Source organism: Festucalex cinctus, chromosome 20, assembly GCF_051991245.1.
Source record: "Festucalex cinctus isolate MCC-2025b chromosome 20, RoL_Fcin_1.0, whole genome shotgun sequence".
Lineage (NCBI taxonomy): Eukaryota > Metazoa > Chordata > Actinopteri > Syngnathiformes > Syngnathidae > Festucalex > Festucalex cinctus.
In genome coordinates, this window is record NC_135430.1 from 14,883,589 (window position 1) to 14,900,153 (window position 16,565).

General features: G+C 41.4%; 1 protein-coding gene and 1 long non-coding RNA gene across 2 annotated transcripts; one reads left to right on the plus strand and one right to left on the minus strand.

Moving 5' to 3' along the window:
• Nucleotides 1-78: 78 nt before the first annotated feature.
• On the plus strand, nt 79-7,939 carry LOC144009026 (uncharacterized). The gene is made up of 7 exons (XR_013280811.1): nt 79-789; nt 863-936; nt 3,216-3,390; nt 5,825-6,279; nt 7,265-7,379; nt 7,545-7,607; nt 7,679-7,939. It is a non-coding gene; the product is annotated as an uncharacterized LOC144009026 (long non-coding RNA).
• On the minus strand, nt 3,459-15,414 carry rdh10a (retinol dehydrogenase 10a). The gene is made up of 6 exons (XM_077508482.1): nt 14,771-15,414; nt 14,183-14,409; nt 7,254-7,352; nt 6,102-6,247; nt 5,346-5,477; nt 3,459-5,277 (listed from the first exon to the last, which is right to left on the minus strand). Exons 1-6 carry the CDS (start codon nt 15,054-15,056, stop codon nt 5,154-5,156), a joined length of 1,014 nt encoding a protein of 337 aa, XP_077364608.1. The 5' UTR covers nt 15,057-15,414; the 3' UTR covers nt 3,459-5,153.
• Nucleotides 15,415-16,565: the final 1,151 nt, after the last annotated feature.

The window sequence follows — 16,565 nt, forward strand, 5'->3', positions numbered from 1 at the left end:
GGCCACTGCATCCCGCATAACCTGTCAACATGCAATTGGGCGGATGTGCAAACATGAAGCAAGCGACTAAAAAGCAGCCCCATTCCCCGAGTCTATGTGAAGACAACGCTATCGCCACACATTAGTTGAGTCTCGACGTTAACAAAATAATCACAAGAGTAAACGATAACCAGCAATTATGCATGGTCCTGTTTGAATTGAAGGGAAGTCCAACACTGACAATTCCCACAAGATTCATGTTTGTTGTTTGTACATTTGATGTACATCAAATACAAAGGAAACATTTTAGACGAGCGAAAACAACCTGTAGCTTCTTTGTTTCTCTTTCTTTTATCCTGTTCTTAATCTAACAATGCTTGAGTACTGTATTTCAAATGAACTAATGCCAGTGCTGTGAAAGTTGTAGTCGTTGTCTTCATATATAGTCACCTAGCTTACCTTGTATGCTGACTTAAAAAAAAAAAAGAAAAGAAAACAAAGAAAAAAGTTCATCTATCTATATGGACGTGTATGACTTGCAAGAGTATCATATTCTGAAAATTAACACAATTTTTTTTTTTTTTTCTCCATGTGGACAAAGTGGTGTTGAAGGGAGACCGCCGAGGCGTGACGTTCGCATCACATGCCGACAGACGCGCGTGCCGGTAATCATTGTCGAGTAATCTGCAGCGTGGAGCGTCCCGCCCGCCACCGTTTCGTCCGTCACGTCTCCGCCCGTCGCCGTGTCGCGTCGCAACGTCGCTTTTATTTGCCTGATTGCGCAGGACGGCGCGAGTGTGCGAAGGGCAGGTTTGTTGATGTTGTTGGAATGCAGTAAAAACGCCTGCTTCATGTGGAAAAGCTGTCTTTTGTCTTCTTTCAGTGGACTTGAGTGGAGCCTCTCCAGTTTTCTTGTTGCTTCGGAAACCGGCAGTTAGCTGCTGGGGATGCTAAAAGGTAAAAAAAAAAAAAAAAAAACACTCCATTTTTAAGATGGAAAAAAAACATTTATACACTAAAAATAACATTTGCAACATCCAACATGGTTGACGCCCTTCCCCACTACTATGACTGCTACTGATAATAAATTCTGGTTTCATAAAGACCTTTTTCAAATTTAAAAAAAATGAAAATAATTTACAACAAAAAATAGTGACACAATTCTACGGAAGAGGATTAGGGCCAGTGAAGAGGGGAAAAAAGATTGGCAGGATTCTTACTGTATTATCACATTTCTCACTTTAATCTCAGAATTCTTTCTCTAAAGCAGTGCTTCTCAATTATTTTCTGTCATGCCCGACCAGTAAGAAGAAAACATCTTGTATATCCCCCCCACCCCGCAACTATAAATTGTATCATTTGTCTATAAAATTGTTATAAGCACACCTCTGCATAACACCGTATCCTTATGAATGCAAAAGAGAAAAGAAAATATGGAGCAACTTACAACAAAGAAAGGCTTTATTAACTAACAGAAAAGATTTAAAGTGCATTTGAAATTCGAAAATAAAATTAAATTCTTAATTAAACTATAAACATCTTTTGACTGACCATGTCAAACCACATGATATGGAAAAATAAAATTACATAAAATCAATAAATAATAATGCATTCAAACTGATCACCAACATTAACTCAGGAGCACAATATTAAAAAAACAAAAAACAAAAAAAACAACTTTAACCTGCAAAACAAAAATATATAAAATTATTTGTGCTGATTTTTTTTTTTCTGTGTGCAAAGTGCGCATGCTCAGTGCAAACAAAACCCCAACACCACCGAGCGAATGCTCCCTGTGCACACTCTGCCAATAATGAGCGCCACTGCCCCCTCATGTAGTGGAGGTGCAATTGCACTTTATTCTAGGACAGTAAAAAAATAAAAATTAAAAAATTAAAATGCATGTTCCCCGAGGTCAAACGCGCCCCCCTTGTCGGCCAGATGAAGAAGCGAAAGGGGGCAGCTCTCAATTCAGCCGCACCGACTTAACGGACTCAGCTGGCAGCTACATCTGCTCGCCGTTGAGTCGCACCAAAGCTGTTCACACACATTAGTGGCGCGTCTCGATTCCAGAAGCCCGTTCATGCGCTGGCAGAACCGCTTGAGGCCTTGTTGAGGCCCCGGATGAATCGCCGGGCTGTGCGCGGCCAATATAGGAAGTGAACCTTGATGCCCGGAATAGAAGGAAATCGATGCGGCAGCCGAGCGAGTCCACGCCGCGCGATATCAAATGTTGGGATCATCGATTTTTCCGACTGAATGATGTGCCATTGACCCCCTTGAAGCCCTCTTAATTAGTGCCGGTCTTAACAGCAGGGTGAAGGGAATTAGGGGAATCTTATTGATGCCCACAGAAGTAACCATTCTCGCCCAGATCTTGAAAGGATTTACTTTGTACCAAAGAGAAAATCATCTTTGGGGGATTGACCAGTTCTCAAGTGGAACTCTGAGAGAAAGTGAACGTGTGGGAGATTAATTGATGCATTTTTTTGTGGCCGCATGTATGTGTGAAGGTACTCGTTGTGGGAATGCTGAATGCTGACTACTGACTGAGAATGGGTGGATGGGTTTGTATTTATTGAATTATAAGTTACTACTACTACTTACTTACTACTAGTAGTAATACTGCTACTGTTTCTACTACTATTACTAGTAATTAATAGTTACTTTTTAATTTTCACAGAATTTATCTTTTTATTTACCTACATTAGCATTCAGCTTTCAGCATTCCCACGCAATTTTTTCAGAAATAGCACTTAGTATAGCTCCCCAGGTAATGTTGACTTTTTTCTTAACTCTGTGTATGTATGTATAAGTAGGGCTGAGTTAAAAAAAAAAAAAAAAAAAAGTAATCCAATTGAATTGCATTTTCGCACCTGATATCAACTGTGAATGGATTATTTTAATATCTTTTTCCCGTAAATTCATGATAGAATTTTAAAGGCCGAATTTTGTTTGTATGTTGCTGTTCACATGAATTTAAAAGTATTTTTTTAGATTTATGAAAGACCTAACTGATTTGACTTATTGCACTTGAAGATAATTGAGAATCTTTTACATTTATATTGAATTATTATTGAATTAGAATGATGTTTAATTATGTGTGTAACATGATTATTGAATTACAATTATACTATTTTTATCTTATCTTTTCATTGATATAGATGAATGAATATTTTCAAGTCAATTCAAATTGATGTGTCAATCGTCTTGTGTTTATTATTATTATTTTACAGTTTGTGTTGCTTACCCCTACAAAGCACAGATGTTATCATGTCCTCTTGTCACGTTCCATAACAAAAGACAATTGTCTGACGCCCCGTGATGCCAACACCCAAGGTTGACTCAGTTGGCGCGACACGCAGGCGAGGAGAACACCTCGACAAAGAGAAGACACAAGTTTTCTTGCGGGTGAGTCACCCCCACTCGGAGAACGCGCTCGATTTGTGATGTGGAAGCAGCCACAAAGCACCACGGCATAATAATCTAAATCACTTTATTAATTTAAGTTAGGTAGAGACACTAAACATCGGAACCACACTTTGCTTTGCTATGGAGCAGTCTTCAGAAAAAAAAAAAAAAAAAAAACTACATTAAAAAAAATATATTGTCCCAAAAAATAAAAAGGCAAAAATAACAAAGAGGTAGAGAATCGAGGCTCATCACTGTGACTGAAGGATTGATGCCTACTGGAATGTCTTTTGAAAACGGTGTCGTCCCCATATTGCAAATATTCATACGTGACACAGTATAGGGAGACGAGTCATTTGGGCTACTCACATTTACAACACATTTACAACTGGACACACTGTTGTTGTTTTTTAGGGATAGGCGTGAAGAAAGAAAAGTGTTTTCATACATTTCCCTCCAGCAATTTACAGAAGAGGATTAGGGCCAGTGGGGGGGGGTAGCATGATTATCACTTTACTCTCAGAATTCCGACTTTAATCTCAGAATTTTCACTTTATCAGAATCCGAATTCTTACTTTGTAATGTAGAGCAATGAATTGTGGAGGGAAGTCAGAATTCTCAAATTAAAGTCAGTATTCTTAAAGTCAGAATTTTGACCTTAATCTGAGAATTCTGAATTCTCAGATTTAGAGTCAAATTTTGACTTTAATTTGAGAATTCTGACTTTGTGACAAAGAGCTACAAATTGTGGGGGGAAGTCAGAAAGCCAGAATTCTGAAAAGAAAGTCAAAATTCTGAAAAGAAAGTCAAAATTCAGACTTTAGTCAAAATTCTGAAAAGAAAGTCAAAATTCTGAAAAGAAAGTCAAAATTCAGACTTTAGTCAAAATTCAGACTTAAGTCAGAATTCTGAGAAGAAAGTCAAAATTCAGACTTCAGTCAGAATTCGTAAATTAAAGTCAGATTTCAGAGAATAATGTCAAAATTCAGACTTTCGGCAGAATTCGTAATTAAAATCAGAATTCAGAAAATAAGTCAGAATTGAGACTAGTCAGAATTCTGACTTTCTTTTCAGAATTCAGACTTTCTTTTCAGAATTTTGACTTTCTTCTCAGAATTCTGACTTCAGACTTTAGTCAAAATTCTTAAAAGAAAGTCAGAATTCAGGCTTTAGTCAGAATTTTTAAAGTCAGAATTCTCACTTATAGTCAGAATCCTGCCACCCTTTGTTTTTTTTTGTTCTCTTCACTGGCTTTAATCCTCTTCCGTACTACAGCGATCACCTCGTAACAGATATCTTGAACCTTCTCCATTTGAGAGGCGACTGGCTTCATTTTCAATATGTTTGTAACTTCATGCGTGTTTGAGAGTTGGCAGTGTCGAGAAAGCTTAGAAAATTACAGTGCAGGTCTACAAAACAAAGTGAAGAAAATGTTTGTTGTTTTACAGCCTATACAGTAACATACTGTATATTTCCACAATGACACTACAATAAGGCTGGTGACTAAATAGTGAATTATTGGATACCGCTTCAAAACTAGTGACACAGTATATAGATGTCTCTTAAAAAAACACACACACAAAAACGACAAATAAACCCATTGTGTAGTACACAGCTTTCTTTGTCCCAGAGGAACGATATGGTAAACCTTTGCATTTGCTGAATGCAAGTGCACCAGCCCACATTCAGTCTTCTCCCCCCCCCCCCACCTCCCCTCCCCTCAGTGGTCATCTCCTCGCGCCGGCGGGATTATGCGTCGCCTCCTAGATCCCGTTCTTGGCCTCGTTGTTGTTCATGGCCTCCTTCCGCTGCGCCAGGAACGGGTACATGCACTTGTCGGCACCCAGGAAGCGGTACATGCACACGATGGCCTCGAAAGGCAGGATGCTGCGGAGGCGGGACACGGGGCGCTTAGTGGTGAGGATGGGTGTGGAGGGGGCGTGGCTTGATCTCACCTTTTCATGAAGTTGACCATGTAGACGATGCGAGGCGTGCAGATCATGGGCTGGTCGGTCAGAATGGCGCGCATGGCCTGCTTGACGCAGAATTCGGGTTTCAAGGGAGGCAGGAACGGTTCGATCTCCTTCCTGAGTGCGCGGGGGGGGGTCCAAATGTTAGCACGATGAAGACTATCTGCATATTCATGATTCGACAGTCACAAATTTTCCCACGTAGGGAATCTGGTCTCAGTTATTCATGGAAAACTCGCCTACCTGAGATTTATGTGGAAAAAAAAAAACGTTTGTTTTTACAGCAAAATACCGTATATGTTTGTTTGTTTTTTTGTCTTTCTGTAAAGCGCTTTATGCTTTAAGTTTTAAGATGGCAAAATAAGGCCTAATTCATATAAAATTACATTTTTATAACATCTGAGTTATGTAAATAAGCTTCTGTTAATTTTTCTTCCCCATAATTTTTTTTTTTGTCTTTTCAGGGCCTGCTGACTGAATTGGGAGGGTTTGGATGACGGGCGGAGCTTTTTGGCCCAGGTGCACCTACCGGCGAAGCTCTCCTGGGAAAATCTCGCTCTCTTTGTCGGTAACCACGGGGCACAAAAGAAGCAACTCTGACCGCTGCTTTGAAGATCAAACGCTATTCGTCAGCCATCTTTATTGGGTGAAAATCAGAGCGCGCAAACTCTTGCCAGGTGCGCCAAAAAAGGAAAGAAAAAAAAAAAAGAGCCTCGCTGTGGCAAACACAAAAAGACTCGCCTTATCCTGCAGCCTTTGAACATGCCCGTGTCCACCAGGTAAGGACACACCAGCGTCATGTTGATGCCGTCTTTCTCCGAGGCCTTCAGTTCGTGGCTCAGGGACTCGTGGAAGCCGATGGCGCCGAACTTACTGGCGCAGTAATCCTGGAGAGAGGGGAAAAAAAAATCCCTGTCAGGTTAGCCCAAGGCCCACACAGAACAGAACAGATAAATGTATCATTTCTATTTTTGTTCATGTGTTTTATTTAGTCATTGCAATATTTTGGGGTGGGTTAGGTTTATGCAACGGTGTCAGGGTTACCCGTTTGACATCTATTGATCGCGACAAAAAGGAGAAAAGACTCAGTTCAAGGCTCCCGAGGAGAGAGGAGAGGAACTGACTGATACAATTCACTCCTGCGCTCTCTGAAGATTCCTCTCCTCACCCTCTCTTTTTATCTGGTTTCCACGCCCCGAGTTACATGGGTGTTCCAATCCTAAAGCTGCAAATGCAAGGTCGTTGGAACACAGTGTACTTTTTTGTCTACCTGTGTGCATGTGAGTGGAAGATTGCCGAGTTCGTGTGGTCAAGTTTGCAATCATTTCAGGCGGATTTAGGTTAGATGTTCTTGTTCTCTTAAGATGACATACAGCTCGGCTATGTGAATGTGAGCAAAGCATTCTTCATCGCAGCAAATGTATGATAACTTATTATTTACAATTATTCCTACAAACGGTTAATCGGTAATTATGTTGATGATCGATAAATAGTTTAAATTCTCGGCATTTCAGCTCCTCCATAGTAAATATTGTCCGATTTATGCAAAGTAATCGCTTGTTGCAAACCAAGTTAGGTATTTGGAATAAAATGCCAGAGTTTTTCCGTGAAAATCGGCAGTGACATGAAAACCGAGTGAGCCGTGATGAAGATGTCTCCGTCGCTTGGGGAGCTGTCAAGCTCATTCTGGAGTGCCCCCTCGGACCCCCGTGCACCCCCAGAAGAATCTATAAGAGGCTCCCTCATGCTCATCTGTGTCCCTTAATTTAACGGGTGCAAGGGGGGCCAGCGTCTTCTTGGATTTGGTGTAAAAGGCATTGAGTGTTGTTTTGGGTTTTTTTGTGGGGGGTGATGGGAACCATGAATGTGCATGTGCTGTGTTGTGATACGAACCTCCACTCCAGCTGTGCTGAACAAACCCAAGGAGCTGGCAACCGTCACAATGTGGCCGTGGTTCAGTTCCAGCATCTTGGGGAGAAACGCCTTGGTGGTCTGCAACGGAGGACAGTGGGAAATAAAGTAAGTTCACTTGTGCCAAAGCTCTTTGATCGCCCTTTTTTTTCTTCTTCTTCTTACTTCTCCATGGCGACGCACAAAGAGGCGTCTGAATTCATAAGAGGCATAAAAAATGAGTTGAAATGAACAGCGGAATGTGGAAAAGTTGACTTTGTCTGTTTTTGGCAGGTGTGACAAGAAAAGAGTGGGAGTTGTCAGCCCACCCCATGCGCCCCTCCCTCCACTCTTCAGGTATTCACTGGACAAGCAGGTATGTGATGTGATGTGTGTGCTACAGTGCAATGTGTTCTTTTCCCACACAGATCTGATGGCCATTGTTGAAGCGGGCACTAAAGAGCTGGTGACGACGCCAATCACAAAATTCAACACCTTCACACGATTCAAAGTCAGAACTGCACAACTTAAAACCAATTCAATGAGACAATCTACTTTTTCACTTTAATTAAAAATAATAATAATAATAATCATATAGCTTTTCTATGGGTTTGTTTTCGCCCTCCGGTGGCCATCAGTGAAAATGCAGAAGGCACTTTCACTTTTTTTTTTTTACTTTGCAAACTCAAATTACGTTATCTTAAAAAAAAAAAATCATATTTTGGATGAAACCAAATTATTAACATTTCATTTTTTTGTGCATTACAATAAAAACTTGTCCATGCAGGACAAGCAAATGCACTTCATTGGGTTAACGTCCATCCGAGGCACCAGCGTGAGTCAATTCAATTCAAAATTTTATTTCATTATTTAAAAAAGAAATGAAAGGGGACAGAAAGAAGTGAAACTTGATCTGCGCCTGGTAAAATAAATAAATACATTTATTTGTAATTATAATAATAACTAGATCAAGTGCAATTTCTGGAGAAATTGCGTGGGAATGCTGAATGCTAAGATTTGAATGCCTGTGGAATGCTTATGAAGTAAATTGAGAGATAAATTATGAAATTATAACCTGGTTACTGTACAATACGCTTTACCAACTGTGCCACCAAGCAGTATCAGGCACCTGGTAATGATGATAAGTTATATGTACAGAAGTGGGCGTGGAAATCGATACTTGGAAAAAGTTCAATGTTTGTCCCATTGAAAATGAATGGGGAAAAAGTTTATATTAAACGTTAAATTGTGCAAATACTGTAAGTAATGTAGAAACATGATATATACCCCAGGAGGCGTCAATTTTGGAAGCTAGTTGAATTTTGAACAGTGTAAATTGGAAATATGTTACGCTGCAAAAAAAAGTGTGGAGAATAAAAATCACAATAACGTGGGAATGCTTCACCATTCACACAATAATAATAAATAAAAATCAACACAAAATAAATAAAGTCAATCAACAGGTGTGACATGTGACTGCCATCATAGGAACTGACCAATCACTCTCCCGGCAGGGGGTCCGAAAAACAACCAGCGGGCCTTTTGTTGGGCGCCATGCTTGATCTCAAAGCAGATATGCGCCGCCATAGCGAACAACAATAAATGGAGCAGGCTTGCTCTTTTTTTTCGCCCCGCTTTGGGACTGCACTCAATGCATGCCACTACATTTCCAGTAAGTCTCTCTTCATATAAAAGGTTAGAGATTTATGGGATGGATCAGCAGGGAGGGGGGGAAAAAAAGCATATTCTCTGTAAACAGAACCAGAGAGAGCGTGGTACCAGATAGCGCACTTGTGAATCCATGTGAGTGGGAGGGAAGGCCTTGTTAAAGCTGCGTCAGACCAGACGCTGCATCTGCTGACATCTCGGCTCATTTTGCCAGGTAATGAAACTTGGAAGCAATAAAAAGGAGGACTTAACCGTTTTGGACGGTGCTCCGGCCAGGTAGAAGCGCTTTGGACTCGCCTCCAGACATCTGCACTTTTCCAAGATATAAATTTTAAGCTGCTAATCGAAAAGTTGGGGGTGGGGAGATGGTGTGAGCGAGCCAGAATGGCGGCGGACGAGGGAGGATGTTGCGTGCAAATGAAGCATTAATTTAAAATATGTCCCGATGCGACTTGAGCCAAACTTTCCCACTCCCACTGTAAACGTTCAGAAATCAGGGGAATTATACCTCTCCCACACACTTTAAAAGACGTTTTAATTAAAACATACTTTTTAAAAGTACTCCTTGGTTGCAATAATAATAAGTAGTACTTTTAAAAACGTATTTCTTCATTGTAACGCTCTTGCTTGTTTATCACGCCCAGTTGGGTTACTGTAAAAGTGACACATTAAACAAAATGTGCAACTAAACCATAACGTTAAGTCTGTTAGCTTGATGCTAACAACACAAAGTGCATGAGAATATCAGCATAGTACATCTAAAAGAATAACATTTTATATTTAAACAACTAAATGTTCGACCAAACCATATATTTAGCCAACAGTTAATGCTAACAGAAAAGCCAGGCTAATTAATGTTAGCATAGATGTTATTGTATTTAAAAATCTTTAAAAAATTGTTACTTTAACATTCACAAAGAACTATCACATACTTAAAAAGAACATTAGCACTGTATATTTATGCACCAAAATGTTCAACCAACCCATATGTTAACATTAGTATGTTAGCTTAATGCTAACAGCACAAACTGCAAGAGACAGGGCAGCCTAACAAATATTAGCATAGACGTTATAGTAATTATATAATCCTTCAAACAACTGTTACTTTAACATACACATATTATGACATACTTCAAAAGAGAATTAACATTTTACATTCAAACACCAAATGTTCAACCAAACCATATATCAACATTCATCTTTTAGCTGAATGTTAACAACAAAAAATGCGTGAGACAGGCTCACGAATATTAGCATAAATGTTATGGTAATATAAACCTTAAAACATCTGTTACTTTAACATACATGGAGTAGTATCACATACTTCAAAAGAGAATAAACATTTTGTATTTAAAAATGTTCAAGCAAACCAAAAAGTTCATTATTCACAGTATATTTTTCTCTGCTCTCTGAAAACTTAGCTTACACTGCATCTAGAGATCAGTTCTATCCAGGATGTTGTACAACGTGATATACACTGCACTAGTGTCACGCTACTCTAAATTTGAACTTGCCAGCAGACCTCTACTGTAAAAACCCACATCTTAAAAATCCGTGAAATAGCCAGGATGCAAAAAGATATGAACTGTGATATGGTTCTCTGTAACATGCCAAGATGGAAGAGAGGCTCATCCCCTCGCTAAAAACGGCCTTCCCGCCTCTCATGGCAGCTCCCGGCATGCGGCATTGACCCCTGCTGACCTATCGGACACAAAATGTGTGAAGGCAACCGGGGGGCTCGTGTCTTACATCAGAGCCGGCCGTAATTGGGCCTCGCCGTTCCCTTGTTCCGCTAAATTACCCGCTGACACAAGCCTACGTGGAGTGGCCCCTGCCCTGCCGCTCCACCTAATTGCGGCGGGGGGAATCACTGGGGGTCCCGCACAAAAGCCTCTTGCACCTGGGATGTCAGGCTGCATTAGTGCTTCACCGTTACGGATATGAACAAAATATTGGCCCCTCCGAGTGCGGCCAGATGGCCTCTTAATTAGGCTGACTTCTCCCGGGACAACAGGATGAAGGAGACGGGTGATCTGACAGCAGATCGTGGAATTTGATTGGGCGGTTACAATTCGGATTCCAAGCGACGGGTGCCATTTATTAAGGCCTGACCAATATGATTTTTTTTTTAGGCCGATACAGATTTTTGGGGATAAAAAAAAAAACACACTGCCGATTATTTAAAAATCTATAGAAGGCATAAAATTAACCCCCTCCCCAATTCCCTTTCAATGGGTGCCACTTACGAACAAACTTTCACTATTAAGATTTCCTGCTTTGAATGGCAAGTCTTGTGTTGTTTTCACAAGTCTTGGGACTTACTGGGCTAACCTCGGGGATTGTATTTCGTGCCATGTCATGTGGAAATGTACAGTATTTTTTCGACAAAAAAAAAATAAAATAAAAAAATCCTTGGTCGTTTGCATCCTTGAATTTTGAGAAAAGAAAGTCTTAATCCTTGAAATATCCAATTTATAATATAACTTGAAAGGACAATGACAAAAAAAAGAATATGACTGAAATAAGAATAGAATAAACAAAAATAATAGCAACTGAAAAAAGTTGGAAAAAAATGACTGAGTTTTGGTCTCTTGGGGGCAGTGTGGTGCCGTGCATCCAGGGCATACACACTTAAAGTGAGTACAGAAGAAAGTTGCGATTGAATTCTATTAAAATAGCTCGGTTTTCACACATTGGGAAGTATGTGTGCCTTTGCGTAATGTTATCTCATCTGTGGATATGTGTTCCCACAAGATTTGCGTGTGCATATTCGTTATGTGAAGGAAAAAGACTCCCATAGTCGATGCTAACTTCCTGTTAGCATTTGAATGGAATCCTCCCTTTTCTTTTAGCATTAGTGCTAGGTCATGTTTTAAAAACAAAGAATGTTTTGTATTTAAATATACAGTGGATGTAATTCTTAACGTCATGTATTTAGTTTTACAGTTAACTCCAACTGCGGTGTCATTAAACAGCTTAAAGAACGCTTAGGAACAACAGAATAACATACGCTACACACTTGCTAGTTGCTAATGCTACACAAGCCAAAATGGTGCATTCAGGGTACTTTCACGGCGTCGGAAACTTCGTATTTCTTCGATAACGTTTTAAGGGAGAAATAATCAGCCATTTGGCCCAATTGGCTGATGTTTGAAGGCCAATAATCCGTTATAATCATTCTCATGGAACACAATCATTGGCTCTTCACTTGGATCTTTTCAATCCATGAGACATGAGCAGGTATCCAGTAGAGTAGCCACGACTGCGTACAGGTGCACTGGGCCAGAGGAGGGTGGGGAGGCACCCCAGGAAAAAAAAAAAAAAAAATCAGTCAAGTAGGACCCTTCTGCCTGGCTGCCTCCATTCTCTGGCTACAGCAGGAATGCAGCCTGCGGAACTTGGCTCCTGTCGCCTGGCATCTCGTCAAGCGGATCCGCAGACAAGAAAGCAATTGTCAGATAAAGTGGGTCAATAGCGGCTTACCATTACCCTCTCATCTCGCCCACCCCGCGGCCCGGTGCTGCCTCCTTCGCCCTGCTCTTTTCCCGCCACAACACTGACCGCGTATCGTTTCGGGGGAAAAACATCGGAACTGGCTCGAGATGCCGATGAGGGCGGCCGGTCGCTACAAAGGCGCGCGACGGAAAACTCGCATGACCTTAAAGTCTCAGAGAATTACTTACAACAGATAACTGGCATTACCGATCCCCATCTGGACTCATGAAAGCATCCTCAAGACAAACTCACCGCTTTAAGAAGCGAGACAGTGTGACAACTTTGCACAGAAACAAATCTCAGGTCTCCCCCGGAGGGGGCAAAAAGAGTTATTATCAGCGTCTCGGCATGACGACTTTGCTCGTAAAATTAAATTTCCTGCATCCTAAATCAGGCCCTCTTGGCTACTCTTTCTCCCCGGGGTGCCTTTTAGGTGACGACCACGTTGTAAACCCGCTGTCATGATTTTGTGGGACCCCTTGCCACGCATTTCAACACGCCAGTTGTCTGCACCTTGAAGTTTTCGTTCTACATTACCCTCAATATCCACATGGACGTTGGCATAATGAATTCCTACCGCGGAGTCACGCTATTTAAAAGCTATATAAGCTATTCTTTAGAAAATTTGCATGCAGCGCGCCGCCATAATGTGTTGACGTAGGGAAAGGGTGGTGGTTTAGTCTGAGCTCTATTAAAGCAGCTTGTGTTTTTAATGAACCACGTCCTCTACTCGGGCCGTCTCCATTCATTAAGCGCTTCTTTCATCAAGGGCGCACACACGCACGCACTTTTGTGTATTTGTTCTTGAAATCCCCGTTGACGTTTTACTCACAGGTTTAATAGCATTTGAAAACGCGCATTTGAGCCTTGGAATTGACCTCGTACGATCAAACAACGTCACAAAAAGTGGACACAGGTTAATTATGTGCCAACTAGTGTGAAAGCATTGAGCATACAGTTGAACAAAGATACTTTAAAAAAAAATAATAATAATAATAATTTTCAGATCCGTTAAGGTAAGTTAACCCAAAAAATTGTCCCGCACTAATTCTGATTAATATTGTGTTTGCATTAGATGAATTAAGCAGCAAAATCCACCCGTTTATCTCCATCTCAGGCGGCGGCCATTTTGCCACTTGCTGTCGGGTGACATCGCAGTTACTCAGGGCTCAGGTAAAGACCAATCACGGCTCGGCTCACAAACGTAACATGGCCAAACTCATAAAACAGGTGAGCCGTGATTGGTCGTTACCTGAGCAACTGTGATGTCATTTTCCGTCAACAGCAAGTGACAAAATGGCTGCCCGAGTGGATTTTGCTGCTTAATTCATATTCCGCAAACACAACATTAATCAGAATGTAGTGATGTGACTACTGGGGTTGCATAGAACATATAAAAAAAAATTTTGGGGTTTGTTTGAATTCCTCTTTAAGTGAAATTAGATTAATTTCTTGCTTTTCGTCATAATCGCTCCATTTACAGCACACAGTGACAATGGCAGGCCATCATCTCCAAACTGAAGCATCCCCAGACAAGAACAACCCTGTTTTTCCTCTCGTAGCCTTCTAAAAATGGACGATTCCAGCAACATCCCACAAGTAACACAAATCTGGTTCTCCAGGTCTGCCCGTGAGAGGGATAAGATTTAATCGTAGGCACGCATGTCAGAGTGGAAACAATGCTTGAGAAGCCAGCGTTGGAATCTCAGCATATGGATATAATAATCGTGTGCGTGCGCGTGTGTGTGTGTTTTGACAGCTCGGCTCACCCAGAAGTGCGCGTGGCAGTTGACCACCATGGTGCGTTCGATTAGCTCGTCGGGACACTCCAGCAGGTGGTGGCCCGACACCACGCCGGCGTTGTTGATGAGTATGTCCACCTCGCCCACCTCTCGACGCACCTTCTCCGCCGTGGAGTACACGCTCTCACGCTTGCCCACGTCGCACGCGTATGTGTACACCTGGGGCTGGAACGGGGGCACTTCTTCAACGCCGCCTGAACGAGTTACAGTGGATTAATTAAATTGTTTTGGTTTTTGAACAAGTCCTTGTGTAGGGACTATGTAACAAACACTTTCACGTTAGTGTGGATCCAGGATTGGTAAATTGGGGCCTTTTTGGGTACTTTTTCTAATTTCCCAGTGCGTAAACATGACAATCAAATGTATGCAAAATGTAACATTTGAATTGCAAAATATAGTGTAGTTTTTTTGTGACCAAATCTATTACATAACGTGTGAATATTTCCCAGTGTAAACGCAGGACACACTACGAAGATAACGTGCCAAGTTAACACAATGCTCATTTCATCAAAAAATTAAATATATGTAGCCTATAAATTGAATAACGCCACTCACCATCTTTAGAGGTCGGCGTGTCCACCTCGTGGTAAATCTGCCGCACCATCTCTGCCGTCTCCTCGTTGCTTTGGCTGTTAATGTCCCACAGCACCAGGATGGCTCTCCGCCGGGCGAACTCCTTGGCGAAGAGCCGCCCGAGGCCACTTCCAGCCCCGGTGATCACGCACACCTGTCCGGCCACGCTCTTCTCCTTGGGCCGCACCACCCACTTCGCCCCGGCTGTTACGAAAGCCCACAGCACCTTCAGGATGACCACGAAGAACTCCGCGATGATGATCATCATGTTGGACAATGAAGTCAACCAAAATAAACGAGGAAGCGAGCGCGAGGTTTGTTTGATACTCTTTACGCAAAGCGGAGCGGAGAAGACGGCGGCTACTTCACGGACCTCGACGATAATGGGAAAGAAGAAGTGTCAGCCGGGGAAAGTGCCGACAAGCGGAGAGAGGAGCCTACAAGTTTAGTTAGAAGTTGCTGTTGGTGCACACTGAGCGGACAAGCGGCACACTGTTCGTCTTCTCTGCTCCGTCTCATCCCGAAGCGCATCTGGGCTCGCTATTTATTCGGTCCTCCCATCAACACCGGACCCAATCGGACTGAGCCTTTTAGCGCCAGTTAAAATGAAGCGTCAGCTCCGCACTCCGCACAATGCACTCACTCAATGGGGGTGAAACAACCACAAAGCTTTGACTCAACACCAATCACATGACTTTTTTTTGGTCACATCTATATCTATCTATCTATCTTATCTATCTATCTATCTATCTATCTATCTATCTATCTATCCATCCATCCATCAATATCTACTTTTGAGTTTGCTCTCTTTGCTAGCTATCTTAGCTATGTATTTACTAGCTAACTTCTAACTCTTCTGTCTGTCTGTCTATCTATCTATCTATCTATCTATCTATCTATCTATCTATCTATCTATCTCAAGTTTTAAACACCATAGTTAACGCTTCACTCGTTTTTTTTTTTTTTTGCGTAAACATTTCTCTCCTGTATTATTATGGGATACCGGTGCATGGTGTCTGACGTCCACTAATTGGTTCATCGCAGTGCGCAGCATGAAAACGCCCCATAGAGACACAAAAGGGAAATGCCGTATTACTTCCACTGTATGCATATTTGACTGTCTTTTTAAGATCTTGCCATCAAGATTATTATAACGAGCTGCGGAGTGTGAACGCAACATTGATAAGTGACGCACCTGGAGTGCGTTCAAAGTGCGACTAGACACCCCCCGCCCCCCAAACTCCTCCTCCTTTTTTAAATTGTGCAATGGATTGTAGCATGCACGCGTACCCCAATGCGTTTTAATTTTTACCAAAAAAAAAAAAAAAAAAAAGGAAAATCAAATAGGTCTGCTATGATTTAAATGCATGTAGGCCAATGTTTAGCTGTTCATAAACTAATTGAAGCCACCCACTGAAATCTGGTCAAATATTGACAGAGCTATATGGATTTACAAACTAAAACATTTTTCGTAGAATTGCATGGTCATGTGTTGTAATTTCCATTATCAATTAATTTACCTATCGTTGAAAACGTCCCTCCAAATGCTTTCTAGTAGAGTATGTGGCTATAAAATAAAGCGACAGCGCCCCCCTCTGGATAACGAATGGAACGCGTTCTTTCGGCTTTTCACTGATTTTAAATCCACGAAAGGGAAATTCAGTTTACACTCTTTTTGTATGTAATTTGTGTGGCACTTCATACAAGAGAACTGGATCACACACAGGCATGCAAATAAATAATTAATATCATTATATTTTTGATAACACGTTAGAAT

Coding starts and splice junctions, on each gene's coding strand:
- rdh10a (XM_077508482.1), bottom strand. CDS start 15,056: ATGATGATCATCATCGCGGAGTTCTTCGTGGTCATCCTGAAGGTGCTG. Junction 14,410..14,770: donor CACGCCGACCTCTAAAGATG/GTGAGTGGCGTT, acceptor TAACTCGTTCAG/GCGGCGTTGAAGAAGTGCCC. Junction 5,478..6,101: donor TTCAAAGGCTGCAGGATAAG/GCGAGTCTTTTT, acceptor CCGCGCACTCAG/GAAGGAGATCGAACCGTTCC.